The sequence below is a fragment of the Aspergillus brasiliensis genome (genome assembly GCF_001889945.1).
Source record: "Aspergillus brasiliensis CBS 101740 unplaced genomic scaffold ASPBRscaffold_14, whole genome shotgun sequence".
Classification (NCBI taxonomy): Eukaryota; Fungi; Ascomycota; class Eurotiomycetes; order Eurotiales; family Aspergillaceae; genus Aspergillus; species Aspergillus brasiliensis.
Genome location: NW_027137455.1, coordinates 6,418 through 31,649, shown reverse-complemented (window position 1 = coordinate 31,649; position 25,232 = coordinate 6,418). Strand labels below are relative to the sequence as shown.

Below are 25,232 nucleotides of genomic sequence, written 5' to 3'. Positions count from 1 at the left end.
CCTGTTAGCTTAGCTTCACTGGTATACGTACCGTCGAACTGGGTCGAGGAGGTATCAGGCTGATAACTATCTAAGGATAACTAGTCTTAGATAAGAGAAGAGAAGTAAGGCCAAATAGTACTGTACAGCTATTCATAAGTAAGTGCGGATGAGTGTTGCTATAGCTAAGCTTCCAAAGGCATAGTTACTTAAAGATAGTATTATTAAGCATGAAGAACAGAACTAGCTAAGTATATAAAAAAGTATTCTTATATATCCTATTCTTTATATACTATATTACATACTTCTCAGAGTAGACTGACGGTCGACCTAATCATAGTCTGGGATTGTTAGTATACCCTGAGTATACTTCTGATGGTAGATCCAATGGTAGATAATCACGTGATGTGTGGCTGTTCTGGGTGTTATAATAGTAATCCGAGATTCTACTAAATGATAGTTTGGTTTTGCCGAGTGCTGCCTTTATCAGCGCTTTCTGCCTGGCGAGTCCGCCTTACTAGTAGGTCAACTAGCAGGGGTCCGTAACACTGTGCAGGAATTTCTAAGATAATACTAATCAGAGAAAGCTAGTTAACAGTTCAATATATATTTTAGAGATTGTTGGAGTCAGTACAGAGACATTAGCAATTCTAGTCTAGATTAAATATACTGATTTTAGTAGTCGGGTATAAATGCTAATATATATATTATACACCCCTACACGACTACTTCTGTTTCTAACTATGAACTACTGGAGCGTAGATGAACCCAAGACGCAGATCCCCGCTATTATACTTTAAAAAAAAAATAACCGGATATTCAGATTGAGTCCCGGTTTTTCCTGAGACTGCTGTACCTCGGTAGCGGATCAAGAAATTGCATTATGTTATTACAAACCATGCGAGCGGACCGACCTGCCTTCATTAGGTAGAGTGGGTCTCCGATATGCGTCATTATCTAATTAGGAGGAGGGAAATTTATTGCCGTCGAGACTATAAAAGATTCATATTTGGCAACAATTCGCACCAATTAGTAGTGCCTGGCCCAAAGGTATCGAATGCCAAAATGCATACATTCAGACTAGCAAGTGGTACGCAGATGCCGTCGATTGGTTTCGGGCTATGGAAAGTGCCAAGAGACGCATGTGCAGAAGTGGTCTACAATGCCATCAAAGCGGGATACCGCCTGTTCGATGGGGCATGCGGTATGCGGAACAAAAAGCCCCAGCAATTTCAGTTCCTAATATTAGTATTTACTAACAATAGTAATCTTTTCAGACTACGGAAACGAGCGAGAGGCTGGAGAAGGAATCTCGCGAGCGATACAGGACGACTTGGTCAAGAGAGAGGACCTATTCATCGTGTCCAAGCTATGGAATACTTTTCACGAACCGAGACATGTCGAGGGGATAGTTCGCAAGCAACTAGAGGATTGGAATGTGGGTTATTTTGATCTGTACTTCATGCACTTTCCCATTGCATTGGAGTATGTGGCTCCTGAAACCCGCTATCCTCCTGGTTGGTTCTACGATGGAACCAAAGAGCTGAGACCTGGCTCAGCAACGATCCAGGAAACGTGGCAAGCCATGGAGAAACTGGTTGATCAAGGGCTGGTGAGAGAACTGGGAATTGCAAATTTCTCAGGATCGCTCGTGATGGATCTCTTGCGGTATGCCAGAACTCGGCCCGCTGTCTTGCAGATCGAGCACCATCCGTATCTCTTGCAGGCACACTTGGTCCAATATGCTCAGGCCGAACAGATCACGATCACGGCCTTCTCCTCGCTTGGTTCTCAGTCCTACTTGCCTCTCAATAACTCCAAGGCAGAAACCGTTGATTCTCTATTGCAACATCCCACTATAGTGGCAATTGCAGAGAAGCACAAGCAAGCGCCATCGCAGGTACTACTACGGTGGGCTACACAGCGGGGAATCGCGGTCATTCCCAAAAGCTCACACCCGGATCGTATGGTGCTGAATTTGCATGCCAACGAATTTGATTTGGATGAGGAGGACCTCGAGAGGATCAATGCGTTGGACAAAGGCATCAGGTTCAATGATCCTATGGATGTATGTATGCAAACCTGATGACTGTAAAACTCCACTGACTTAAACCTTTAGTTTGTTGCCACTTTCCCCATTTTTGCATAGGCGAATACCTTGGACGGCAGGCTCATCGAAAATTACGGATAGTGCTTGGTGCTGGATAGTGCTGAAGAAAGCGTAAGATGCATGAAACTGAGATGAATGGTCTATCTACGAGAGCAGGGCTGCAGCCTAAGGAGGGCGACATTGATGCGTCAGGCATCAATGCCTCAAATGATAAGGAAACTCAGAGCCGCCGGAAAAAAAAAAAAACCTAAATCGTTTATTAGCAATTAAGACAAATTTATCTAAGAAAATGGCCGTAAATATTATTGATGGTGAGGATATTTCATGAGAAGCTAAATTTGTAACGCGACACATCCTTTTAAGTATGGTCAAAAAAAGGTAAAGTGGACACGGCGGCCTTGCTTAATTTTCAATATGAGTCAGCGGTTGGATTTTCCCAAGCGCTTCGCCAAACATTTTCACCGAGTTCTCCGGATGTTTCAGAGGTATCTATGATCTGGCCTTGGATTCGTGATTCCTTTTACTTCTTACTGTAATACACTCTTTGATGACGCATCTAATGCGGGACTATGACGACTTTCAACACCAGAGACGCTTCTGACCGGGGAAGGCAGGCTGGGCCCTCAAACCGTGGTAGCTGTCTAGTCTGTCGGAAAAGACGCATTCGATGTCCTCGTAAGTGATCGATCTTCAGGTTTGATTGAATGATCTCATCCTCTAATTTGGATTTACACTAGGCAACAAGCCTGTATGTGAACGATGCTGGAACGATAACAAGAAATGTGTCTATGGTCAAAACTTTCGCTGGGAGGAAGAGAGTATCATGCTCGGTATAGCTCATGGTCGGAGCCGTGGGACCTCCCAGTTTTCCCAAAAAGAACCTTGGAAAATACTGGTGGTAGAACGAAAGAATTTCCAGTTTCTAAATTTTGGTATCAATGATATGGATATCAGCCGAGGCTTATCCTATTCAACTGTATCCTCAGACGGCTGCCTATCCCAAAATTCAGTCCCACCTTCGCTATCACCTATGCCTGGCATCTGGCCGGAATTCTCGAATAAACTCTTTGAACTTTGTAAGTAATAGCTGTTTCCCATTACTCCTGGCCTGCGATATTCCGAGCCTTTGCTAATAACGGATCATTTTGTGTTATAGATTGTGAGCAGGTCTCTCAAAGTATGATCTTGATTAATGACTGCTGGAATCCATTTCGTCGACTTGTCCTTCCATTGGCCTTCCAGAATCCGATCATATTGGCCATGGTATTTGCTCTCGGGGCGTTATCCCTGGCCCAGGCTGGGCAAAAAAAGCTTCATTCCATCGCTTTGCATTACAAAATTCATTCTATTCGAATGCTCCGCCACGCTCTCTTGCATTCGACATCAATCATGTCAGATTCAAATATGATCGCGATTTTGATGCTTTCTGTTTTCGAGGTATGGATTATCTTCGTGACTTCGCATCTCTGCTAACTTCTCCGCTTAGGCTTCAGAAAGCGAAGATTCAACTTGGTCGATTCACCTCTGTGCGGTATTTGACATGATCAATACAAGCTCGAAGAAAGAAATGTCTTCATTTTCGCCTGAAGTTTTGCGATTTGTTTCTCGCTTTTTTATCGTGAAAGAGGCATTCTGGGGAACTGCATGTGGAAAAAGAGGCAAAGTGAAGACCTTTCCTATAGCTCGAACTACAGTCGTTAGTTTATACTCCTGTCTTTAACAAGCCAAAAGCTAACTTAGTATGTAGATTGATCCGCATCTGGGATGCTCCCTAGAGCTGATTGATATTATCTCTGAAATCACAGATCTTTCAATGCAGTCTTCTCAGTTCAACTTATCGTCGTATTCTCAGGTCTCATCACCACCAGAGGATTTGACACATAAATTTAATTTATGGTCCGAAAAGAAAGAGATTATAAGGCACAGATTGGAGCACCTTACACAACATATCTCCTCAACGACACTGCCAGAGACACAAAGTAGATTCAGCGCTGGCCCGCAACATCATGAACAATGTGTTGCCCCAGGTTGGCTTGAGAAAATGCTCCAACAGACGTCTTCGTTGATACATGTGTCTGTCAGACTTTATTTCCTCGTGTGCCTGTGCACGAGCTCTCCAGACCATCCGAATGTCCAAAACCTCCTTCAAGAAGCGATCGCATTACTTAAATCGCCATCACTCTATTCAGTTCATCCGATGCTTGTTTGGCCAATTTTCATCTGTGCCATCTACGCAGTAGATGATGCCGATCGAGTCTTTTTTCTTGATAAATTTGATGCGCTGCAGACACATTGCCACGTCCATTTGGCTGCCAGGGCTCTAAAAAGGTGTAGAAACATTGTCGAATCAGTCTGGAAACAACGGGATATCCGTCGGCAGTTGGGCTTCGAGGATGAGTGGATGAAGGTTGTGCAGCCAATGATCCTTGGGTTAAGTTTTTGATAATACACGTTCGTCTAAAAAAAGGGCTACAGACGTATTGGACCAGTTGCACCCTTCATTTGATCAGCAAGCTAGGACGGAAATAGACTTCCAAAAGTCCATTCAAATTCCCTTCCCAGTTCACTCTATTCCTTGGAGGATAGCCTGCGAAAAACCTGCTTTACATGGTGCACTATTCCATGTGCTTTAAGCAGTGGGGTGGATATTGAGAAGTACATCGACCGATTATGTGATCGAGGTCTCCCAGGCGCTCCAGCTGGCTTTTGCATGGTAAATTAGTAGACTGTGCTGTGAAGTTACAGTCCTTAATCTTAAGAGTCTGACAGGATCGGACTCCAAAACTGAATCACCGAGGTTCTTTTGTATGAAGCCGGCTGCTAGCGTCTCTCCTTGACAAGAGAAAGTATAACTGAAGGCATTCAAAAATCTGACGCATAGTTGAATTTTGGAAGCATGACCTTTTTATTTAGATGACGAATCTCGTTTGCGCATTTTCCAACTTTACGAACGAAGTAGTCCCCGGTGAGTTCGTACTTAGCCACAGCTATTGTCGATAAAACGGACTAATACTCTCACGTGGTGTCCGGTGTTAATCCCGATCAGGAGACCAAAGTGAATCCGTCGTGGTTGTGAGGTCCGGGCCGGCGCGGTGGGCGAGAGACACGATCGCACAACCACACCAAAACCGGGGAAAGACAGAATATGTAAACCGTCCGACGTCATCTTACCTGACTCGCAATCGGACACAAAGGCTAGAATTACATTGCTAGGCCAAGTGGTGTCACCCTAGGAAGAAGACCGCACATCTGTCAGGGACTGGCATATATACGTTAAGCAGAGGACGAGGACCCACATGGTGTATCTGGGTTCCCATACGTGGAGGAAGGAAGCTATCGTTCTTTTGCTTCCTCGCGCTACCTCTCGTATCTAGAGTCGATTAAAGCTTTCTTTAATACCGATTGTTCGTCTTGAGCATACCGTCCCCATATACGCATATATAAGACCCTCACATTTCTTCAACGTAAGTCCTATTCCTTGTTGTCAGCTTTGCTGATAACCGTATTGACTGGTACTGGCTCTCCACCTGTCGAGCGTCCCAAGTGGTTGATTATATCCAAAAGAGTGTCTAACCCTCGTACTATCCTGTTATATATTTATGTGGTCGTGGTGATCTATGTGATATACCCCGCATATTACCATACAGTTCTTTCCGACATCGCCCGATTTACCATATAAATACTATGGCAATGTGGGCAGAGGCGGAGAACACGCAAATGCTGAGATAGAGGTAATTTACTTATCCCGGTTCCTTTGTCAGAAGTTTTGTTTTGTAAGCAGCAGGTATGGAATGGGGTTATAGAATATGCAGAATTTGAACAATGCGGAGCGGCCATGAACCGTTGTCGGAAATCAACTAGGAGGACACCCTTCCTCGGAAGTGTGATCGATCACCCGTCGGAATAGTTTTCGGTCTCGGCTCTTCGTCCGTCGAAGGCCTCGGGCCGATTGTAAAGCTTCAGCCCTGTGGGTTCGGGGTAGGGTGCCCGGCCGTGGACCAACTAGCCAGCAATTTATAGAAGTATTACCGCGGATGTGAAGTCAATTAGTTAGTAAAGTTAACTACTTAATTTCATAGCGACAAGCAGTATCGTGATCTTATCTATAGCCAAAATTCCCTAGAACCCTACCAACCTCGGGAATTAGATCCTGTGAACCGCGCTCCAGCAAGAATGGTCTTTGCTTAGATAATCAATATCTCCGTCATCCGCAAGCACCTCGGCAAGCGCACGTCAACCAAAAAGATACTATTCAAGTCCCTTCACCAAGCTGATTAACTAGGCAAGATTTCACAGTCCTCGGGATAAAACAAAGCAATCCTGCGTGTAGACCATGGCATCTACAAATCAAACTCCTCGGACCCGCCGCCACAGGTCTGCCGTTGCCTGCCGGGCTTGTCGCCAACGAAAAGTACGATGTAGCCTGACCGTCACTGGCGTGCCTTGCGCTGGCTGTACCCAGGATGCTATCGAGTGTATTGTGGACACAAAGCAAAGAAAAGGGTGAGAACACTTAGTAGATACTATACAGAAATAATATTGACTATACAAAAAACCCTCTTAGCACTAAAAAGATCGACACCCCAACATCTCACCGTCGCCATCATGGTCATTCTGGGGCAATCGACTCAAACTTCGCGAATCCCGCGGCCCCTGCGGACCCGATCCCAACACGTCCGACTGATCAGTCTAGAACCCCAGGTGCTCCTCTCTTCGACACTCAAGCACGAGATACAACGCGTATCGTCAACAGGAGTACGTCCGAGCTTGAGGTTAACAATATGGCAGACGAAGAGCGCAATGGACTGGAAATAGCATCGGCGGCGCTTGGTCAACCGGAGAGTGTTGGGGAAATCCCCTTCTATACTGGTATAGAAACCACCCCTACTCAAAATGAGAGTAAACAACGACGAGGCTTATGTTTAAAATAGGAGAGCAGACCGGGCCCACCTCAGCCCTGAATATTTGCTCACACGATCACTCGTTGCCGAAACATTTCCTCATACCATTGCATCGCACGCATCTATCTGACGAGGACCAAGACTTCTTACGGAGAAAAGGTGTATTCACCCTTCCGAGCAAAAGTGCTTGTGATAGTATGATCGAGGCATACCTTGTCCACGTACATCCCATCCTTCCAGTGATTGAAGCCGATGTGCTTGTGAATCATCACCAGGCGGGGAAGCTTCAGGACTACAACTTGTTGCTCCTGTGGAGCCTCTTCTTTGTCGCTGTCAATGTACGCCGCGATCTGGAATGTTTGTATCTGTCGAAACTAACCAACTCGTGTAGTTCATTCCTGCAACTGTATACGAGCAAGAAGGTTTTGCATCTAGACGGGCAATGAAGTTTACGATGTATTCCCGTGCTAAAGCAAGTTAATCCCCTGCCTCTTAACAAGTTACAAAATTCCCTGTGCTAACTTTCGTCTGTGATTAGTGCATGTACAACAATGGAAACGAAAGGAACAAAGTTGTGCTATTGCAATCGTCACTCTTGATGGGATTTTGGCACTCAGACATGGATGAACATGCGCAACCGTGGTATTGGACAGGAACCGCTGTAAACTTGGGCCAGATTCTTGGCCTGCATCGCGATATTCGTGCCTCAAATAACCTCTCCATTACCGATCGACAGCAATCGTTTTGGTGTCGGCTTTGGTGGAGTTGCTTCTTCCGGGATCGCTGGCTCGGTCTGACGTTGGGGAGGCCACTGCGGATCAATCTGGATGACTGTGATATCCGTATGCCATTGGCGGCAGACCTCCTTTTTGATACTATGAAATCGGATGGATCCACCATCGCGTCGTACTTACCTACCGACATGAACAGACTGGCTGAGTACTGGGTCATGCTAATTGAACTCAGCTGCCTATTGGGTAACGTCCTAACCATAATTCGTCGGCCTGCTGGGCGCAAGGCGTCGCTAGATGAGGTTGAAGGACTTGAGAGACAGCTACAACGAAGCAGACTTCCAAATCAATACGAAGTAGGTCTGACGCGTGTAGCAAGGTTCTATTCGCACCACGTCCACTTGCATTATCAGTGAGTTCTACTGCCTCTGAAGATTTCGCGTATCTAATAAGTGCTACAGAGCAATGGTTATTACTTTTTATCGCCACTGGGAAGTGGAAGCCCGGGAAGGCACGATTTCCACGGCAAAGGAAGGATGGCAACAACGAGTCCGGCTCAAGGCCGATGCTGCTGCCTCTAGAACCAATGAATTACTGGATACGCTCGTTCAAGAGGAGTTGCTGGGATTTGCAGGGCCTATGACGTGAGTATATGCAATCAATGTATCTCTTTGCTCTTTCGAGTAAGAAACCTGTGGGTTTTACGCTGGGCTGACTCATATTCAAATATCGAAGACCCCCTCTCCTGGTCCCAGCTATGCAAGTGCACTTACATCAGTGCAGACTTGGTGACTCTCTCTCAAGGCGCATACGACTCAATAAGCTTGAGATGTGCATGCTGGTCTTGGAAGAGTTCCAAAAAACATACACTGTTGCTTCAATATATCGAGCGATCTTCACGAAAGCGATCCAACAGATATTTCCTGGTTACTCAACTCCCACGATGAGAACTAGCGCTGCAGCTACTCCTATCCCCGAATCTGACACTGAAAATCATGTTCCCACTATGTTGGAGGGGGAAACTCTTGATACTATTAATAGTGGAAATTATCAGCTGGATAATTATGGCATGGCTATTGCTGAGGAAACTGATTTCATGGATTTTTTTATGGACGAAGGTTCGGTTTTTAACTTATGGCAGACGTGGAACCAAATTTAAAACACGACCAATTTTATATTCGCCTACCTTCCTCAACTCCCTTGTGCGTATTACTAAGTGCATGCTGTGTTGGACTATGCTCAGCGTAAAGCGAGAAAAGCCACAGCTGAACTGCCCCAAACTGATAAATGAACTTCATTAGCAACTAGAGAAAACGCCCTAAGATAACGTGACGTATTACGACCTTTGATTCGTCTAAAAATTCACATTCGATAGAGAAACAGAAATTTCAGATCAAGAGAGAATATGAAGGATTATTGGGAGCAAAAGAGGGCAACGTTGTAGGCAATTCAATATGTTTGCTGGTTCGTTCACTGCCCTAGTGTACGAGGACAGCGTGCATCCGCAATTTGATAGCTGCCGGTGCTGAGCACTAACTGGGAGCCACTGATATAGCTTCACACAGGGTTGCGACAGCGTCTCGGTACCAAGAAGCTCAGCTGCGTATGCTTGCAGTCCCAAGAATCCACAGATGCAGCGCCCAACATAGTTCTGAATATCCATATTTTTCTGGCCCTTTGGTAGTATTAGCTCTGTTTCAAATGTCTCTTGGCACGTTTCTGGATTAATAATCAGTGAAACCTAGTTATCGATAGGGGTATGGGCTGTTACCCAAGCTTATTTTCTACAGAAAGACCATAGGAAACCTTTTAACGTGGAAATGAGCTACATGGTCGACATCACTAGCCGCTAGATCTTGGGATTAGGTCTCATTAGTTGATAAGCTGTGAAGCCAATGTCTTGACTAGCAGATTCGCAGATATCAATGAACTTAATTGAGGAGGACAAGTTAACGATATTCAAACCGCATGGCTGTAGTGAAATTCTGTCTAATGTTATTGAGCAGTACCAAAACTAGAGAAATGTTCTCACAAAACTGAGCAGCCGAACCACTAATACCGGACATTATGCAAGGGCAATCCCAGTGAACGCCCGGTTCTCATCCGCATATAGCTTCACTTTCTGCTTGCCCTCGGCATTGCATCTGTAAATATTACCACCCAGATCCGTCAGATAGATACTGTTATTTGCCAGGTCCAGCTTCAGGCCAATGGCTTCGTTCAGGTTTCTGAGCAAGATGTCGTATCCGTGGTGGGACATATGGGGCACTGGCAAGCCAAAGTGGTCGAGACGAAGTCGGTTAAGGGAGTTTCCCAGTGGGATCTCGCCGCGATCGGTCCAGTACAGAGAGTGAGACTCCTCATCGACCTCGAGATCGACAGGCTCGGGTAAGTCTTTCGCAATGCACTGAATGTCGGTGCGAGTAGTGGCACACTGCCCCTCCGGGGTAACGATGTTCGCGTGGAAGATGCGACCTTTGCCACCTTTAGACGGCCCCTTCTGTGTCCAGTAGAACTTGCCGAGGCTGGGAGCTACAGCAACACCAACGCACCATTTTGTGGCATCTTCACCATCCTCGGCATTCTGATAGGCCCCAGTCTGAATCAAAACCTCAAATTCGGATCCATCAAAGTTGCAACGGAGAACACGAAGGCCCTCTCGATCACAGAAATAAATTTTCTTGGACTTGTTGTCCAAAGTCAGCTGTTTCGGGGTGTTCACGGTACCGGGAGCCAGGACAGTACGAATGTCTGTGCCGTCCAAGTTGGCAGAATAGACTGCTCCATCGTCCTTGCCAGGTATACCCATGTTTGTCCAAAACATGCGCTTGCCAACAGGGTCGACAGCAAGGCCGTCGGGGAGAGATTGGGCCCTGGCGATGACCTTCTGCTCGCGGCCGTCAGCAGACAGTTCGAGGATTTCGCCCCCCTTGGTGCTTGGGACCCGTGCCGACAGTCCGATATCAAGGACAAGGATCTTAGGTTTTGTGACGCTGCCATTGCTGGTCTCTACAGGTGGGAACAGACCACCTTTGGAACATTTCGATCCGAGCTTGCCCTGATCTAGGTAGTTTTTCTGAAGGAATTGGACTGTTTTTTCGCCAGACAGGCCACGCTCAGCGATATAATGGCTTTCAATGAAACCAACGGTGTCCAGGCCGACGTCTAAACGGTGCTGTTAGCTTCAATGGTAGGAGGCTTTGGGGAAGTCAAAAGATGGAAAATGTCAAACACAGGCAGAGGGACAGCTGAAAAGGAAGACATAAAGGAGCTACATGCAAAAGCGAGGGAGACAGAGAAATAAAGGTCCGATACGTACTGTCCATAGTCTTGCAAGGAGTGACGGCACCCTTGATAAACATCTCCGTCCATATCGAATCGATCTCTTCCGGCACCGAGACCTCTTCGGCGAGGATGGTCAAAACCTCCCGCTTAACTGCGGCCCAAAGACGGTTGAAAATGAATCCGGTGGACTCCTTCCGAGCAACATAGGGAATAGTTGCGGCCTCCTTCAAACGATCCACCAGGAATGAGAAGATAGATGGCTCCGTGAGCCCATTGGTCATGAGTTCCACAACCATGACTTGGGGAGGCATGTAGTAGTGCATGTTCAAAACGCGACGCTTGGTGGAGTCGGTTACTTCGGTCAACATTTCAGAGGATTTGTATGAAGAGGAGTTGGAGGCCAAGATGCAGTCCTTGGGCGCAAGCTTCTCCAGCTCCGCAAAGGTAGCAACCTTCAGGGAGAGCTTCTCGGGAACAGCTTCGATGGTAAGCCAGGCATTTTCGACCGCATACTTCAATTCTGCAAACACTCCAATGCTCCCGGGAGTCTTCCCGGTTTTCTCTGCATAGGACGCTACGTTGCCTTTGACATACGCGACGCAGTCTGCGCGTTGTTCTGGGCTAGGGTCGCGGACCCGAACCTCATATCCGGCCGATGCCCAAATGCATGCTGTCCAGGAGTGGTTAGGGAATGTGGACAAGGGTTTCATAACGTCGCCGTTCATCGAAAGTGCTTTGCTTACCGATACGACGGCCCAGCACACCCGCACCTAGAATGGTAACAGGACGTTTGCCATAGTCCGTGGGTGGTTCCCAAGTGCGAGTCATTTTGGCGCAAGGAGGTAAAGTTTAACCAAGTGACCAGAACAAGATCGTACAAATCAAGGTGTATAGGGGTCCCAGAAAGACCTAGCAGCTGATCGAATGTGGAAGGAGGAGAATATGCTATAGTAAGTTGAAGGAGACATCTGGACTCATTATATATATAGTTCAACGATTCTTTCTCCTTATCACGGCATTTGTGGCATCGGCAGGGTCAACGTAGTCAGAAGGGATATATCGGGCCGTTCAGCCGGCCAGTATTCAGCAGAAGAGCCGCGGCATAACCCGGTGGCCCTTCCGCAAAGGGTGTGGAGATAATTTGCCAATGGAGCTCTGTTCTCTGGGTTTGGAAGTCCCGAGGCATGGCACTTCGCGAGGTAATTTGTCGATTGGCTAACGAGAAATACCGAGGTGAGCCTACTTCACTTTAACAAAGCTGCTTATACGCGGGATGTTCCTCGTGTTCCTATTGGTATCAGAGGTGCTGAGGTGGCTGTTGATCCGCCTTGCCTATTATCGGAAGTGGACGTTACCCGTATAACAACTTTTTTCTATATACCCACAGTGTCCCCTGGACCATCCCCGACGTAATATCGATGAGGCAACCTTCCTCCCTAACACCGGCTAGAATATTGGGATAAGGGATGGAAGGAACTCGTACTACGGTGGAAGCACTTTCTAGTTCGTGTCAATCACGTTTTTTGCTGCATTTTACCGTACGTTTCCTCTGCGCTTTTTTCGAGAGACATCCACACTTTTAGAAGAAATGAAAGAAATCTACCGCAGGGAATTATGTATTCTCAGTGTTCGAATGCAAGCCATGGAGTAAAAGACTGTGCAGCAGTAGGATAACCATTTACTGCTAAGCGGGACACGCTTCGCGTATACAAACATCTTGACTTTCCGCGGATATGCAAGATGTACAGATCGCTGAATTCCCGAAATTGTGATTGATGTTGTTAGGCCTTTTACATTGTAAGTGGCTTCTTATTTGCATCAACAACATATTTTAGTGAATCTACCAAACTGGTGGGGAGGTTATCAAGTGAAAGTGGCAAAAATATAATCAGATCTATTTCAAGGTCTATCAAAGATGACAAAAGAATCACAGATAGAAAGGGAAAGCCAGGCAACAAATCTCGCGGTTAGAAGTTTGGCTTGCAAAAAGCAAAGGACACAAAATAAACAGAAAATTCGGACCCGGGGGGCGGGCGGAGAGCAGTGTCTAGAAGCAAAATATCTGATCAGTCATCTTAGAGACAGCACCCGGGGCCTGAAAGCCTAAGCCCACCAGCGCCTTCTTTGAGGCGTTGATCATGCCTGGTGGACCACAAAGCATGATCTTTGTGTCTGGGGATGGCCCCGGGAGCTTTTCACGCATAACAGCAGCTGTGACATAGCCCTTCCCATAAGCCCACTTCTGGGGCGGAGTGTCCAACATGTACCAAACCTTCAAGTTTTTCGGATAGGTGGCCGCGAAGGTCTCGAGTTCATGCTTCAAAAGGATATCCTCCTCGGAACGGTTGGCGTAAATAAGGCTGATCTCAGTGGTATCCGTATCATCTTCGCAGATAGCGCGAATGAGCTGGTACATAGGTGTGATTCCAGTCCCGCCAGCAATCATTCCAATCTTCTTACAAATGCCTTTCTTGTAGCGCATAGCACCTTTAGGGCCACGGAACTGTACTTTGTCGCCCGCTTTCAAGTTGGCGAGGTATTGACCGGTAAGCAGGCCATCAGGATAGCACTTAATCACCAATTCCAGTCTTCCACGGTCCAGGTTGTTGGAAGTGGGGGTATAAGACCTAGAGACCGATTGTCCATTAATAGTCGCTTTAATGGCAACATGCTGGCCGATGGGGAGCCCTATCACATCCGTACTATTTGGGAGGCGAAACACAAAACGATAGACGTTCGGGGCCAAGATAACCTTGCTGACCAGAGGAAGAGTCTTATATTCTTTCGGGTGAAGGAATCCTGGCGTGAGGTGGGGGTTTTCCTTTGCGAGTGCGGTCCTGTGGATTCGTGGGGGATATTTGGTGAAACCAGAATCAATTTGTGTGAATTTGGAAAGTCCGGATCCAATGACAGTGGCAGCTACTGCAGAGAGCAGAGCCGCTGCGGCGAATCCATTGACAAAACCGCCCTGAGGCAAGTGAGGGACGGTGATCTTGTTTGACGTGAGCTGCGCAAGCCCAGGAAGCGTAGTCAGGAGATCCTGCAGGTTGATATGGCTGCGAGCGGCAGGGGACGCAAAATAGAGCGAGACCATTCCACCGAGGGAACCGGCCGTGATGGCAAGCGTACGAGTGGCGCTCGACCGTACCGTCCCAATTTCCTTGGTAGGTGTCTGCTGGATAACGCGCACAGCAGTCGGGCGCTTGTACTGGACAGCATCCTTCAGGACGCCAATAAAGTATGTCTTCAAGATCTCGTTCGCGTCTTCAGAGTGCCCAACGTCTTCGTATGCGGCAGTTGCGTCTTGTCCAGCGACATCAATCAGAACATCTGCTCCGCCGGGATGGTCTTGCACGTATTTTGTAATGTCGTACACTAAGGACACTTGGGTTCAACAAGAATATTCGAAGCACAGAAGACGAAGAGAGGATCTTACCTTTTCCATGGATGGCAACCCACAAGTCATTCTTGCTCTTATGGGCAGCAACATCTTCCAGGCTAAATTCTGTCATCTCGAAGTCGATCTCGAAGTCGGGCTCTGTTGAATAGACTTTGTCCAAGAAAATCAACAAGGATTCACAAATCCCTCTTATAAGACCAGTCAGGTATAGAGAACAGGGACTACTCGGCAGAGCTAGTTGCACCGGTCAGCTTACTGGCTTGTCTTCCGCGGTTAATCGAGAATCAGCAACTCGAGGCGCGCCGTCATTTGACATTTTCCACTTCCGAGGTTTTTGTTCTCCGAGGTCAAGGAAAGTCACCAATCGGAAAAGCGATAGCTTTATCATCCAAATCCTAATGGCCGAGGATCTCTCAATAAGCGGGCCTTTCCAAACTTCCGAGCTTGTGTGATTCCAGAATGTCCAATTGCTGTAATCTAACGATAATGCCTAGACACACGCTGTCATATATAAAGATTCGATCTGAAGGATGTTCTTTGTCCATTGCGTCTTATCTGCTCCTATCTACTCTTCCCTTTATTGAGATTGCGACGCAGCATATCCGACCATGCCCTCACAGACATTCGTCCTCCTTGGAGAGGATGTCTCTACTGCCAAAGACATTGATATCGATACTTCACTGAGCATCGATGAAGTGAAACACTTGATTGCTGCTCATTTTGCCATTGTAGAACCAAATGGTGAGTGACTCGATATCCAAGAATACAATCTGAACCTATCAACCCTCCAACTTTTAAACTTTTTGGTTTCTGACTCCGGACAACTACGTTCAGGTATCGGCTTCCAGGGTAAAGACACTGTCCTCACGGAGACCTCGGAAATTGTCGCTGCGGCCGGTCCTGTGCCCATTACGATTGACGGACATGCTGTCCGTGACCCGCCCTGCCCCAGGACCCTACCCTTCGTTGGGACATTTTTTGAAGTTTATCCGGACCATCTCGGCAACCACCAGCGTCTTTTTGAGCAGTACGGACCTGTAATCAAGACAAGCAACATGGGCCGTGTCACGTACCAGACGAATGACCCCAAGGTTACCGCCGTTGTCTTCGCTGAGTCTGATTTCTTTACCAAGAAAATCAATGAGTCGCACCCGTTATTTGCCCTAAAGACTCCGTCTGCAGGGGTGTTCCTCGGCGATACTGATACCGAGGAGTGGCGTTTAGCCCACAAGTTTCTGCCTCCTGCTCTCGGACCCAAGGCGGTCCGTCATTACGCTCCAACTATGCAGAAAACGGTTGAGGATTCGTTCAAGGTTTTTGACTTGCTAGATGAGCAAGGCGAGGCCTGGAATGTTTACCAGCATATGCTGAAGCTGGGTTCTCAGGCGGTTGGGAAACTCACCCTGGGCTTAGACTTCCAGCACTTTAACTCTCCTGATGCCCCGGTTCATGAAATGGTGCACAGTATTGCAGAGCTCCTGTCATTGAACAAGAAAGTTACATCGAAGGGTGACTGGTATAGCTCTCTCCCATTTGGCGATCCCAAACGTCTCAAAGTCTTGAAGGCTCGTATCGAAGAAATGGTGGATGAATCTATCCAGAACGCCTCTCGAGGGGGAGTGGATGATCTCCCGCTACAAGATGCAGCTCTGACTGCAAGTAACATGGTTGGTAAGTAGTCTAATAGGATCGAGAGTCCGATATTACCGACAGAAGAACTGATCTTTGTATTAGATTATGCGGTCCGTGCCACAGACAACAAAGGTGAAAAGCTACCCAAATCCAGTTTGGTGTGGGCTCTTGTAGTTGCCACCGGTGCTGGGTTCACTACCACAAGTTCCCTTCTCTCGTGGCTCATCTACGGGCTTTGCACGTATGAGGGCATGCAGGAGCGACTTCTCCAGGAGCTGATTGATCATGGCTTTAATGAAAATACCCAGATGACCGCAGAGTTTACAGATAAATTGGACTTCCTTGACAAATATATCAAAGAGACTCAGCGTCGGCACAACCCATCCTTCCAGCCTGGACGTACTGCCAAAGTTGACCTTGTCCTCCCTGGTGGATATAAATTGCCGAAGGATTCAGTTATAATCCCTGCACTTCACCACATTCATAACAATCCGGCGCTCTGGGACAATCCCGCCCGGTTCAATCCGGATCGATGGGACACGGAAGAGGTGAAGAACAGACACAAAGCCGCTTATATTCCATTTGCCATGGGACCTCGGATGTGTATCGGGTTCAATTTCGCTCTTCAGGAGATTAAAGTTTTCCTGCCCAAGCTCATTTACCGCTACAAGTTTTCCCGGGAGGGTGACGGGCCGATTGAATATGACCCCATGTTCCAACTGATCCGACCGAATAACCTTTACGTGCGTGCGGAAAGACGGGTCAAGTGGCCACCAAAATCGAGCAAGAGCAACATCGCCTAAGCCCGAAAGCTTGGGTTATACTGGAACTACTGCACAGAGGAGGACTGGATATTGATCCTTTATATTGCGTTTGGAATAGTATGCACCGAGATATAGATTGTACCGAAATACTTTCTACCCACATGTTGTGTCACGTTCGCTACTGTTGTACCGTATTTGTTATCCATTCAAGAATCATTATGAACTTTTGCTTGCCCATTTTTCCCTCTGCAGATTCAAACAGATTCAGATAGCCACCTAATATGTAGGGACGGACCAAGATGTAGCTCGTCTCAAGGTTACGGTGTAGAGTGGGCGGTCTTACGTAAATCTTATCTCGTCATTCTTTCGTTGAGTTTGATTGGATCTATCCTGCGAAGGGAACCTTAGCCAAAGCGTCTGGTACATTTGGACAATAAATAGAGGGCTCGGTAATGGTGATATCAGAATCTGTACGTATAGATGGACTGTGGCGGGTTCAAGGGTTTGAGGCCAGTTTGAACATCATCCACCTGGTGCAAGAGTCCTAATCTCAGCATGACCAGACTAGAGGCTACAAGGGAGTCTGATATCAATCTTTTTCCGTGCGATGTGGTCTTAGATAGCAGGTTCAGAGACTATCCTAGAGCAACGACGTTCGCTGACGACACTATCCGTCTCTCTACCGTATGCAGCCCAATTTCCGAGACAAGTAAGGCTTCATAGGCAACGCTTTGGTTATGCTCAACAAGGCAGTTTCCTTCGAGAAGAATCTGTGGTGCTAACTGGGACCTCGGTGCTCATTCTATTGGCAATAACATGGCTCATGTTTCCTCGGCAGCACCCACCCGAGGAAAGCAAGTGGGTATTACGGATAGCAGAGAACAAAGACTAGCCCCCTACAAATTTCGTAAATGCGAAGCAAGCCTATAGGCACAGGGACGGTGCAGTTCGTAAGGGAGGATAAATCCGATAGTGCACAGGAAATGGTTAACATAGGACCTCGGCCTTGCGGCGACCCATCTTTCGCCGCCTCGGAAATCTCATAGGACATCGAGTTTGGAGAAAAAGAAAAAAATAAAAGAAAAAGGAAAGGACAAGAGGAAACTATAAGCAATAAGAGTCGCACTTGCCTTGATCGTTATAATGGCTGCCTTACTGATATTTTATTAAATTCATAATAGTATTCCGACCTGTGCAACACCACATTCGACGCTCTCGTCTACCCCAAGGTTCTCTCTCCTACCGCCTCAGAATAGTCAGCACGATGGCAGGCGAAAACCACCAAGGAAACGATGCCGCGCCGTTAGGTCTTGGGACACAATTCAACGAACAGTCTGTACCACGCAAGCCTCTCTCATCTGAGCTGCAAGAGTTGGTGGACAATGATGACAATTATGAGTATGCCTGCCCTACTTAGTAAGTTTTCTTTATCACTCCTTACAAAAGGAATAAATATCCTCAAAAGGGATTCCTTCCCATTTCTGTCTGAATCTTGGGTACTATCCTAGTTTATACAATATTGTCAACCACGGCGGTGACTTCCCGGGTATTTCCAACCCGGTTCTGATATCCAACGCTAACGTCCCTATGCCTCGATTCACCATAGGTATAGTACAATTACTGAAATAGTAGGCAGCTCCCCTGGTACACCTGTCACTCCATATCGATATATCGCCTATACTTCACAGATTGGGACTATACTGCACTCTGCTCGGCGATATGCCGCCCGCGCTTGCAGTATGACAGATCATTTCCGATCTGCAGAGCGCCTGTACCTGTCTCGTGGAGTATCCGCTATCTCGTGGGCTTATGCAATCTACGATGTAGTACATGAATGCCACCAAGCATATTCGCGGAACCTTGACGTTCTTGCGCTGCCGAGAACGGCATGGGCGGACGCGCGGGACTCTAACGTTCCGTCGGTCACTAAGCATCGCGCGGTTGCCAATGCGCCGAGGTTGTCAACACAGGCGCTTGGAAGACAGCCGGTCGGCTGGGAAGATGACGACGGTGGTGTAGACAATCTGGAACCCTGGCCGGCCAGGCACATTCCGCTGACCGATGACTACCGTGTCGTCACGGTAAAGCGTGCAATATTCCAGGGTCTAGCAAGCATTGCGCTGCCCACGTTCGCGATACACAGGATTATCAAGTATTCCGGAAGGTATTTCAAGAGCAGTAACACTTTATTGGCACGGTCTTATATGCCTGTCGGAGTGAGTTGCCCCAAAATTCGAATGTTCCAGTTTTCGGTGGCTAATTCTGTCATGCTTAGCTGGGCTTTTTAGCCGTCCCATTTCTCCCGTATCTCTTCGACGGGCCTGTTCACAGTCTTGTCGACATAGGCACGAACATGGCAATCTATACTCTCAGCGACAGGAAATAGGGCCCATTCTGAGCGACACTCACGAACAACACGCCCATTGAGAGGCAAGTGAGCGTGAGCTCCGTTATGGAAATGCAAGCCATGGAACACCGGGGCAAAATACGACTCATGAAGGTCTTCCCACTGCATTCCTTGACTGTCGACATCAGTATTCAGCCAAAGCTATTTGACTTTTGAAGCTATTGGTAATCCTACGCTGCGAAGGAGTTCAGCTTCCTTAAGCCTGGGTGGGTCATATGTCTGCCATATGTCTCATTGAGTAAATAATATGTGTGGACTGTAACAGTCCGTCTATTTCCCGTGTCTCGTATTGCCCTGCATCGCTATTACTTGAAACATTTGTAGAGTGTGCTATTTACCGCGTGTTTCCTACGGCGGAAGCAACTCGCTTTACGTCGCTTCGTTGACGCTATCTCTTGATTTCAAGGTGATCATTTTTGTGGCGAGGAACCGGGGAAGTAAATACCTCGGGAACTTCATGCCGACGAAGAACATACCCATGACAGGGCCTGTGTCCCCCGAGGAATTCCACGGCCGTTTCCGTATCATGCTAGTCCATTCCGTCCCCCGGTATAATTTAATACGAATAATGCCAAGGAATCTTGTATCTATCTTACTTTCCATGTTCTGGGTCAAGATGTCCACAATAACCACCATCAGCATAGCCTTCCTCCTTTCCTTCGTCATTCTGGTCGGAAAGCGCGTTTTCTACAATGCTACTATCACACACCAACCCACCCCCTTAGCTGTGCCCCGACTCTTCTGCCCTACTACTCTTCTTAATTTCAACGGTGCTGATGGCAAGCCCGTTTATATTGCAGTGTGCGGGCATGTGTTCGATGTAACCCCATGTAAACATTTTTACGGATCCGTAAGTTCAATATTCCAGCATGCTTTCTAAACGGCCTCAAAAATGGTGGCTAAGACTGAAATAAACTTCAGGGGGGTCCATATGAAAATTTCGCAGGACGGGATGCTTCCCGTGGGTTGGCATTGCAGAGCTTCGATAAAGAAGTGCTTACTCAAGATCTGAAGGGGCCTTTGGACAATTTGGCTGATATCAACGCCACTCAGTTGGCCAATCTCGAGTCCTGGGAAGAATACTTCTCAGGAAAATACACGGTAGTGGGCTGGCTGGTTGCTGAAGACCACTAAACATCGTCCGCCCCCGCAGGTTTCACCTAAGGCTCAACCTCTGAGGGTTCACAGATAGTGCCCTATGGTTATGGAAGATTCCAGTCGAGTTTCGAACATTCTTAGTTGGATCATAGCGACTTTACTTTTGGTGATTGAGGTTACCATCCGCAATATATCGGTCAATACCGCAGGGATTTGCCCGGCACAGTAACTCGGGCAAGGTTGATTAGCCAATGGAAAGGATGTAATTACTTGCCTTGTCATAATATGGTCCATACTTTCGCATTTAGTATTTTATATAGATAGCAAATGGTGTTTCGGGATGTTTCACTTTGGCGGGAATTACGTTGAATTGAATAGTTAAATAATCCACTTTCGACTCGCCCACTCGACAAGGAGAACGCGGGGATGCAGTAACTGGGTGTCAAAAAGTAACTTTATTATTACTAACGTAAAGAACGGTTGGACGGCCCATTTGGTAATCTATACAAAAGATCCTTTTTTAAACACATAATATTTCAACCATTAGAAGTCTAGGAATGGGGAAAATTCAATATATATATTACAGGTTACATATGAAAGCTTTAGATGCCTTTAAAAAATCTCTAGAAGTATATATAAAGGCATTTTATATCACTATATTGTGTTTTATCTGTATTATGCAAAATTCCAGTATATTTCATATAGAAAAAAATGCTAAAAATCTGAAAAAAAATTCTTAAATATTTATCCCTTTATATATAATCTATATGTGAAGTTAGAACTTCCCAGGTACGGCGCTGCGTATGAATTTGGTCAGCCCGGTGTATTTTAGCCATTCATCTATCTTGAATAAGCGAGGTAAATTCCATACGATCTAAACTTCTTGTGATGTTGGCGTCACCGCTTTATCTTAGCCAGGCCAAACTGTCGGCACGCACCAGACCCCACATTGTCTTCACTACAAAGATTCCCACTGGCTAGAGTATTCCATGTATTAGCCGAGGAGAGATCTTAGCATATTGCTCAAGCCGAAAATCACGATCGTGATTAAAAAAAAAGCATCCAATAAGTGCAAGGATTTTCCTTTTTGATATCGTGATTCTTGGAGAAAAGTGGTGATTGGGCTTTAAATCATTGGCCATTGATTATTATTGCGAAGGCAAAACTCGGTGCGAGCGGACTGTTTTTAACCAATCTAGAATGCAAATGAGTTTTAAACTAATTGCTGATTTTCATCAATAGAATATCCCTTCTTTCGCCAATTGTACATCACTTCAAGCTTGTCGAATATACACTTGCTGGTAAAATTCCCCTTTTTCCCTGTACACCTCGGAATCTAGAATGCATCTACCGCGGGACCTTGCGCCCTTCTTATGTAATCCAAATGCGCCCCACTCACTACCGAGGAAAAGCATCTAATCGGGTTTTAATCGAAATAGAGAAAATCACGTTAGGTTAATATGAGCTCAGTACTGAACACGATGACATTAGTCAACATTGCCAATAAGTCAAGATCAAAAATGGTGGCCATTTTATGGACATTCCTAGACGGGACAATATCAATTGGACATTGTGCAATTTGAACGAAGATACCAAAACTGGAGAAAAGGAAGAGGATAGTCCCTTTATAGGGCCTCTGTTTATGAGAGGTCTGCTTCGCAGACAAGATCTCCGCTGATAGTTTCGACTGGTATGTATCGCTTGTTCTTTTCTCTTTGCCCCTCATCTTCCCTCTTTGATTGAAATAGCACGCGAGATAAGCCCTAAGCGGCCTAGCATGCACGGGCAGACCTGTATGCTGCTGCATGCTGATGTGCGTGATTATAGCATTTTTTCAATTGCACTGGTAATACCTTCCTTTGGTTAGTGAATTTCACACTTTTTACACAAACATTTAATCTTCATACAAAGGCTAGGAGGTTTAAATTCTATTCCCAATCGTAAATTGAAACAGAATGAAAATTTATTATTAGAGTAAAACGACATTCTTCTATTATATCGATCGAACAGATGTAGTATGTCATGCGAGAACAACAACCATTCCAACAACAAGAATGGCGGTTGGAACGGCTATTTCGTTCACACTATGATCCTCCATGGCCTGCCTATATATAACAGTTCACTATTTCGGCATGTAGCTAGTGAAGCGGGATAGGATGTTCGAGGCAGCACGGTCGGTAGGTGCAGGTCGAATGAGGCAAAAGGATGAGGGCAAACAACACCCCAACAAGGCCTATCTGCCAGCACTCTCTCGAATAGCCTGGAACTCGTGTAATTGATAGGATGATGCTAAACATGCTGTCTAAATGAATGTATATAAGCTCCCTTCCAGATTAGGCCAATTTCCTTACATAATCCCTATGCTGGTGGGCAGGCTGATACTCCCCACTACACTAGTATATTGTTTCGAGACGTTTCGAGTTATCTACAGATTCCGAAGCACAGGGCTTCATGGAGGAACCAGATATCCCAGGACACGGCGTCTCAAAACTCTCAAGAAATATGGCTTTGGAAATTTTCAAATTTTAGTAGTATAAGAAAGTTATCTAGTTCTGTATTGTCTGTCGGCGGGGCTTCCCATTGACTGTCCCCCAAGTGTGTACAGAACCGCCTGAAAAGGTGACTGGGCCTTTCACGAACTGCTGAACACCATCATGGTCTCTTACGTAGATGCCAGAGGCAATATTTCTCGTTGGCTCTTCCAAATTTGGCGGATCCCCCCATTCCCACGATAGAATGCCCCCGTAATGCTTGGGCAAGTTTTGTGGGTCAATGTAGGTTGACAAAGTCGTCTCAGTGTCTGAAGGAGACAAAATGATTATTTTCGAGACACTGGCCGGCTCAAACCATTTTTTGATGATTCCCCACGCTTTCACAAAAGATGAAGGGGCACCGACAATCTGTCGCAAATATTCATGTCAGCAGAGTTGGGTCGGGAGATCAGCATTCTTTGATACAGAAGACTTACAAATATATGACCTAGTGTCTCTGGATAATGAGCTGTGGCTATTGAGATAGCCCCTTGGAGGTACTTTTTAATCTTCCAAAAATGACCGAACCCCATGCCCGTGATATCGATGATGTGTGTCGAAGCTGAAACCAGAGCCGTGGAACGGGGACCTGGTAATTCGTTACACAGGGGAATCACGAATTTCAACATATTTTCATATAGGGCATGGAAGGCGAGAATATGACATGGCAAATTCTGTGCTTCGGAGACAGTCATCATCGTAGAGGTGTGCTTATACTTCGATATAAAGGCCTCCAGCCTGTCAGGGGTAAATTGTTTCATAGGGAAGACGTAAAGTGGAAGACCCTCTCGATCACAGCGTCCTGTCCATTGAGCGAACTAGGAAAGCTGTCAGCAGCATTCAGCAAAATGCCGTTAGAGGACATGTCTAGCGTGTGAGCGAAGATGCAAGAGGAAAGTATTGAACTGACCATCTTTCGGTAGTCTTCGTAACACTGCACATCCATGTGAAGATAAAATTCGCTGATGGCATGATTCACCCTCCAATCCTGGACAACGCGAAATCGGTCGATGGCTTTGTTGAGATCTAGATTGTTTGCACGTAGAAAACGCCTGAGTATCTCCGTTAGCCCAATTTTCTGGGTGCAATGTCCCTAAAGGAACCCGCTAGTGAAACTTTTTCAGCTCACAAAAGAGTTGTATCGTCGACAGCTGGTTGCCCATCCTCCAAGAGCTGGCAGTAGCCGTTCCCTTTGGCATAGTATCTGAACCCTTTTAATGCTATTTCTTCTTGTGGTGATAGCGTGTTCGCACCATTCGTAAGCGTTGAGTCCTTAGTACGGTGCGGTGACATGTTGACGAGAATTGAAGGAGAGGAGAAGCTGAAGGAAGGTCTTTCATCTTCATTATCAAAAGGCATGGTGATGGCCTTTACCCATATGCTTGTCAAGACCCTTGTAGCACGAGGAGATGTATTGATTACCGTTTACCAGCGGTGTCGCGCGGCGAAAAACGCCTACCTCGGCTGGTGGGTAAACCCCCTGGTTCTACCAATCGGCACGCTGAATAATTCCTCGGATTTCTCTGTTGGCTTGCGGTATTGCTGGCCAGTTGTTATTATATTAATAGGTATAATATCATAGATAGTATTCTAGAATCTGGTTTATATATTCTATCTAACTATTAGTCTGAGGGTAATACACTGTCAACAATTTTAAGATAATATAGTTATAATAGGAAGACGCTACCGCCATACCAGGCAGGCCGCCTCCACACCGGCCTCCGCTCATGCCACACTCTGCCGCCTACCGTAAGGGGTATACTACGCTCCCTTTAAAGTAAAGCTTACTTTTTGAACTAGGCAGATTCTTACTGCCGTCCCTGTATAGAATCGCAGTGCCTGAGGTGTAAACTTAATGCCTCAGGCGCCAGGGCAAACTAAAATGGTAGGCGGTGTAGTTCTGCCTGTTCCAAAAAACAAGCTTTACCTTAAAGGGGGGTATACCTTCTTAAGTAGGCGGTAGGTGGCGGAGGGTGTGGCATGAGTGGAGGCAGCCTGGCTGGTATAGCGGTAGCGCCTCCCTTCTAGTAGGGAAATCTTCACAACGGGACAGCAGTCAAATGATGTCTGATAAGTTCAAAACTAGTATCATTCAATAGTGCTTTGTATATAGAATATAGTAATATAATTTTAATTCTTTTAATTAATTATTGTGTGGAGTTATAAGGATTTAAAGTGGTAGGACTATTCATTTATTATATATTCTCTTATTGTATTATTATTCTTATTGTTGTCCCCGAAGGAATAACTACTATTAAGCTAGGCAGCTTTTTATAGCAGAATAAATAAGGAAGGAGATATATATATTAAAAAATTAAGAATATTATAATATAATAACTAGTATAGTACCATAATAATATCCTATCCTATTCCACTGGGGTTGGTGCATCGCAT

General features: G+C 46.2%; 9 protein-coding genes across 9 annotated transcripts; 6 read left to right on the top strand and 3 right to left on the bottom strand.

Moving 5' to 3' along the window:
* The first annotated feature begins 1,031 nt into the window (after window positions 1-1,031).
* On the top strand, window positions 1,032-2,322 carry ASPBRDRAFT_160357 (uncharacterized protein). The gene is made up of 3 exons (XM_067619471.1): window positions 1,032-1,183; window positions 1,257-2,047; window positions 2,099-2,322. The coding sequence occupies exons 1-3, from the start codon at window positions 1,045-1,047 to the stop codon at window positions 2,126-2,128; spliced, it is 960 nt and encodes a 319-aa protein (XP_067475045.1). The 5' UTR covers window positions 1,032-1,044; the 3' UTR covers window positions 2,129-2,322.
* A 232-nt stretch (window positions 2,323-2,554) lies between these two features.
* Window positions 2,555-4,964, top strand: ASPBRDRAFT_47308 (Zn(II)2Cys6 transcription factor). The gene is made up of 5 exons (XM_067625829.1): window positions 2,555-2,764; window positions 2,827-3,165; window positions 3,246-3,526; window positions 3,576-3,785; window positions 3,837-4,964. Exons 1-5 carry the CDS (start codon window positions 2,659-2,661, stop codon window positions 4,530-4,532), a joined length of 1,632 nt encoding a protein of 543 aa, XP_067475044.1. The 5' UTR covers window positions 2,555-2,658; the 3' UTR covers window positions 4,533-4,964.
* Window positions 4,965-6,360: 1,396 nt separating this feature from the next.
* On the top strand, window positions 6,361-8,888 carry ASPBRDRAFT_210242 (uncharacterized protein). Its single transcript, XM_067621897.1, has 7 exons — window positions 6,361-6,592; window positions 6,654-6,958; window positions 7,021-7,328; window positions 7,382-7,462; window positions 7,529-8,133; window positions 8,183-8,365; window positions 8,457-8,888. Exons 1-7 carry the CDS (start codon window positions 6,423-6,425, stop codon window positions 8,878-8,880), a joined length of 2,076 nt encoding a protein of 691 aa, XP_067475043.1. The 5' UTR covers window positions 6,361-6,422; the 3' UTR covers window positions 8,881-8,888.
* Window positions 8,889-9,786: 898 nt separating this feature from the next.
* Window positions 9,787-11,834, bottom strand: ASPBRDRAFT_134572 (putative 3-hydroxyacyl-CoA dehydrogenase; the record flags this gene model as incomplete). Its single annotated transcript, XM_067618622.1, has 4 exons — window positions 9,787-10,320; window positions 10,369-10,886; window positions 11,041-11,676; window positions 11,750-11,834. The coding sequence occupies 4 exons, from the start codon at window positions 11,832-11,834 to the stop codon at window positions 9,787-9,789; spliced, it is 1,773 nt and encodes a 590-aa protein (XP_067475042.1).
* A 1,219-nt stretch (window positions 11,835-13,053) lies between these two features.
* ASPBRDRAFT_134420 (putative cytochrome b5 reductase) lies at window positions 13,054-14,518 on the bottom strand (the record flags this gene model as incomplete). The annotated part of the gene is made up of 2 exons (XM_067618604.1): window positions 13,054-14,381; window positions 14,443-14,518. The coding sequence occupies 2 exons, from the start codon at window positions 14,516-14,518 to the stop codon at window positions 13,054-13,056; spliced, it is 1,404 nt and encodes a 467-aa protein (XP_067475041.1).
* A 496-nt stretch (window positions 14,519-15,014) lies between these two features.
* ASPBRDRAFT_134839 (cytochrome P450) lies at window positions 15,015-16,841 on the top strand (the record flags this gene model as incomplete). Its single annotated transcript, XM_067618648.1, has 3 exons — window positions 15,015-15,147; window positions 15,241-16,077; window positions 16,141-16,841. The coding sequence occupies 3 exons, from the start codon at window positions 15,015-15,017 to the stop codon at window positions 16,839-16,841; spliced, it is 1,671 nt and encodes a 556-aa protein (XP_067475040.1).
* A 1,225-nt stretch (window positions 16,842-18,066) lies between these two features.
* ASPBRDRAFT_199495 (uncharacterized protein) lies at window positions 18,067-19,188 on the top strand (the record flags this gene model as incomplete). The annotated part of the gene is made up of 3 exons (XM_067621332.1): window positions 18,067-18,200; window positions 18,409-19,018; window positions 19,078-19,188. 3 exons carry the CDS (start codon window positions 18,067-18,069, stop codon window positions 19,186-19,188), a joined length of 855 nt encoding a protein of 284 aa, XP_067475039.1.
* Window positions 19,189-19,825: 637 nt separating this feature from the next.
* ASPBRDRAFT_134698 (uncharacterized protein) lies at window positions 19,826-20,343 on the top strand (the record flags this gene model as incomplete). The annotated part of the gene is made up of 2 exons (XM_067618637.1): window positions 19,826-20,059; window positions 20,131-20,343. 2 exons carry the CDS (start codon window positions 19,826-19,828, stop codon window positions 20,341-20,343), a joined length of 447 nt encoding a protein of 148 aa, XP_067475038.1.
* Window positions 20,344-22,853: 2,510 nt separating this feature from the next.
* On the bottom strand, window positions 22,854-24,131 carry ASPBRDRAFT_134364 (CRAL-TRIO domain-containing protein; the record flags this gene model as incomplete). The annotated part of the gene is made up of 4 exons (XM_067618599.1): window positions 22,854-23,207; window positions 23,276-23,656; window positions 23,749-23,890; window positions 23,968-24,131. The coding sequence occupies 4 exons, from the start codon at window positions 24,129-24,131 to the stop codon at window positions 22,854-22,856; spliced, it is 1,041 nt and encodes a 346-aa protein (XP_067475037.1).
* Between the last annotated feature and the right edge of the window lie 1,101 nt (window positions 24,132-25,232).

Bases quoted from the DNA above. Each gene is read 5' to 3' on its own strand.
- ASPBRDRAFT_160357 (XM_067619471.1), top strand. From the start codon at position 1,045: ATGCATACATTCAGACTAGCAAGTGGTACGCAGATGCCGTCGATTGGT. The intron at 1,184-1,256 runs GTATGCGGAACA...TAATCTTTTCAG, and splicing joins CCTGTTCGATGGGGCATGCG to ACTACGGAAACGAGCGAGAG. The intron at 2,048-2,098 runs GTATGTATGCAA...TTAAACCTTTAG, and splicing joins GGTTCAATGATCCTATGGAT to TTTGTTGCCACTTTCCCCAT.
- ASPBRDRAFT_47308 (XM_067625829.1), top strand. From the start codon at position 2,659: ATGACGACTTTCAACACCAGAGACGCTTCTGACCGGGGAAGGCAGGCT. The intron at 3,166-3,245 runs GTAAGTAATAGC...TTTGTGTTATAG, and splicing joins GAATAAACTCTTTGAACTTT to ATTGTGAGCAGGTCTCTCAA. The intron at 3,786-3,836 runs GTTAGTTTATAC...CTTAGTATGTAG, and splicing joins CTATAGCTCGAACTACAGTC to ATTGATCCGCATCTGGGATG.
- ASPBRDRAFT_210242 (XM_067621897.1), top strand. From the start codon at position 6,423: ATGGCATCTACAAATCAAACTCCTCGGACCCGCCGCCACAGGTCTGCC. The intron at 6,959-7,020 runs GTATAGAAACCA...TGTTTAAAATAG, and splicing joins GGAAATCCCCTTCTATACTG to GAGAGCAGACCGGGCCCACC. The intron at 7,329-7,381 runs GTACGCCGCGAT...CAACTCGTGTAG, and splicing joins TCTTCTTTGTCGCTGTCAAT to TTCATTCCTGCAACTGTATA.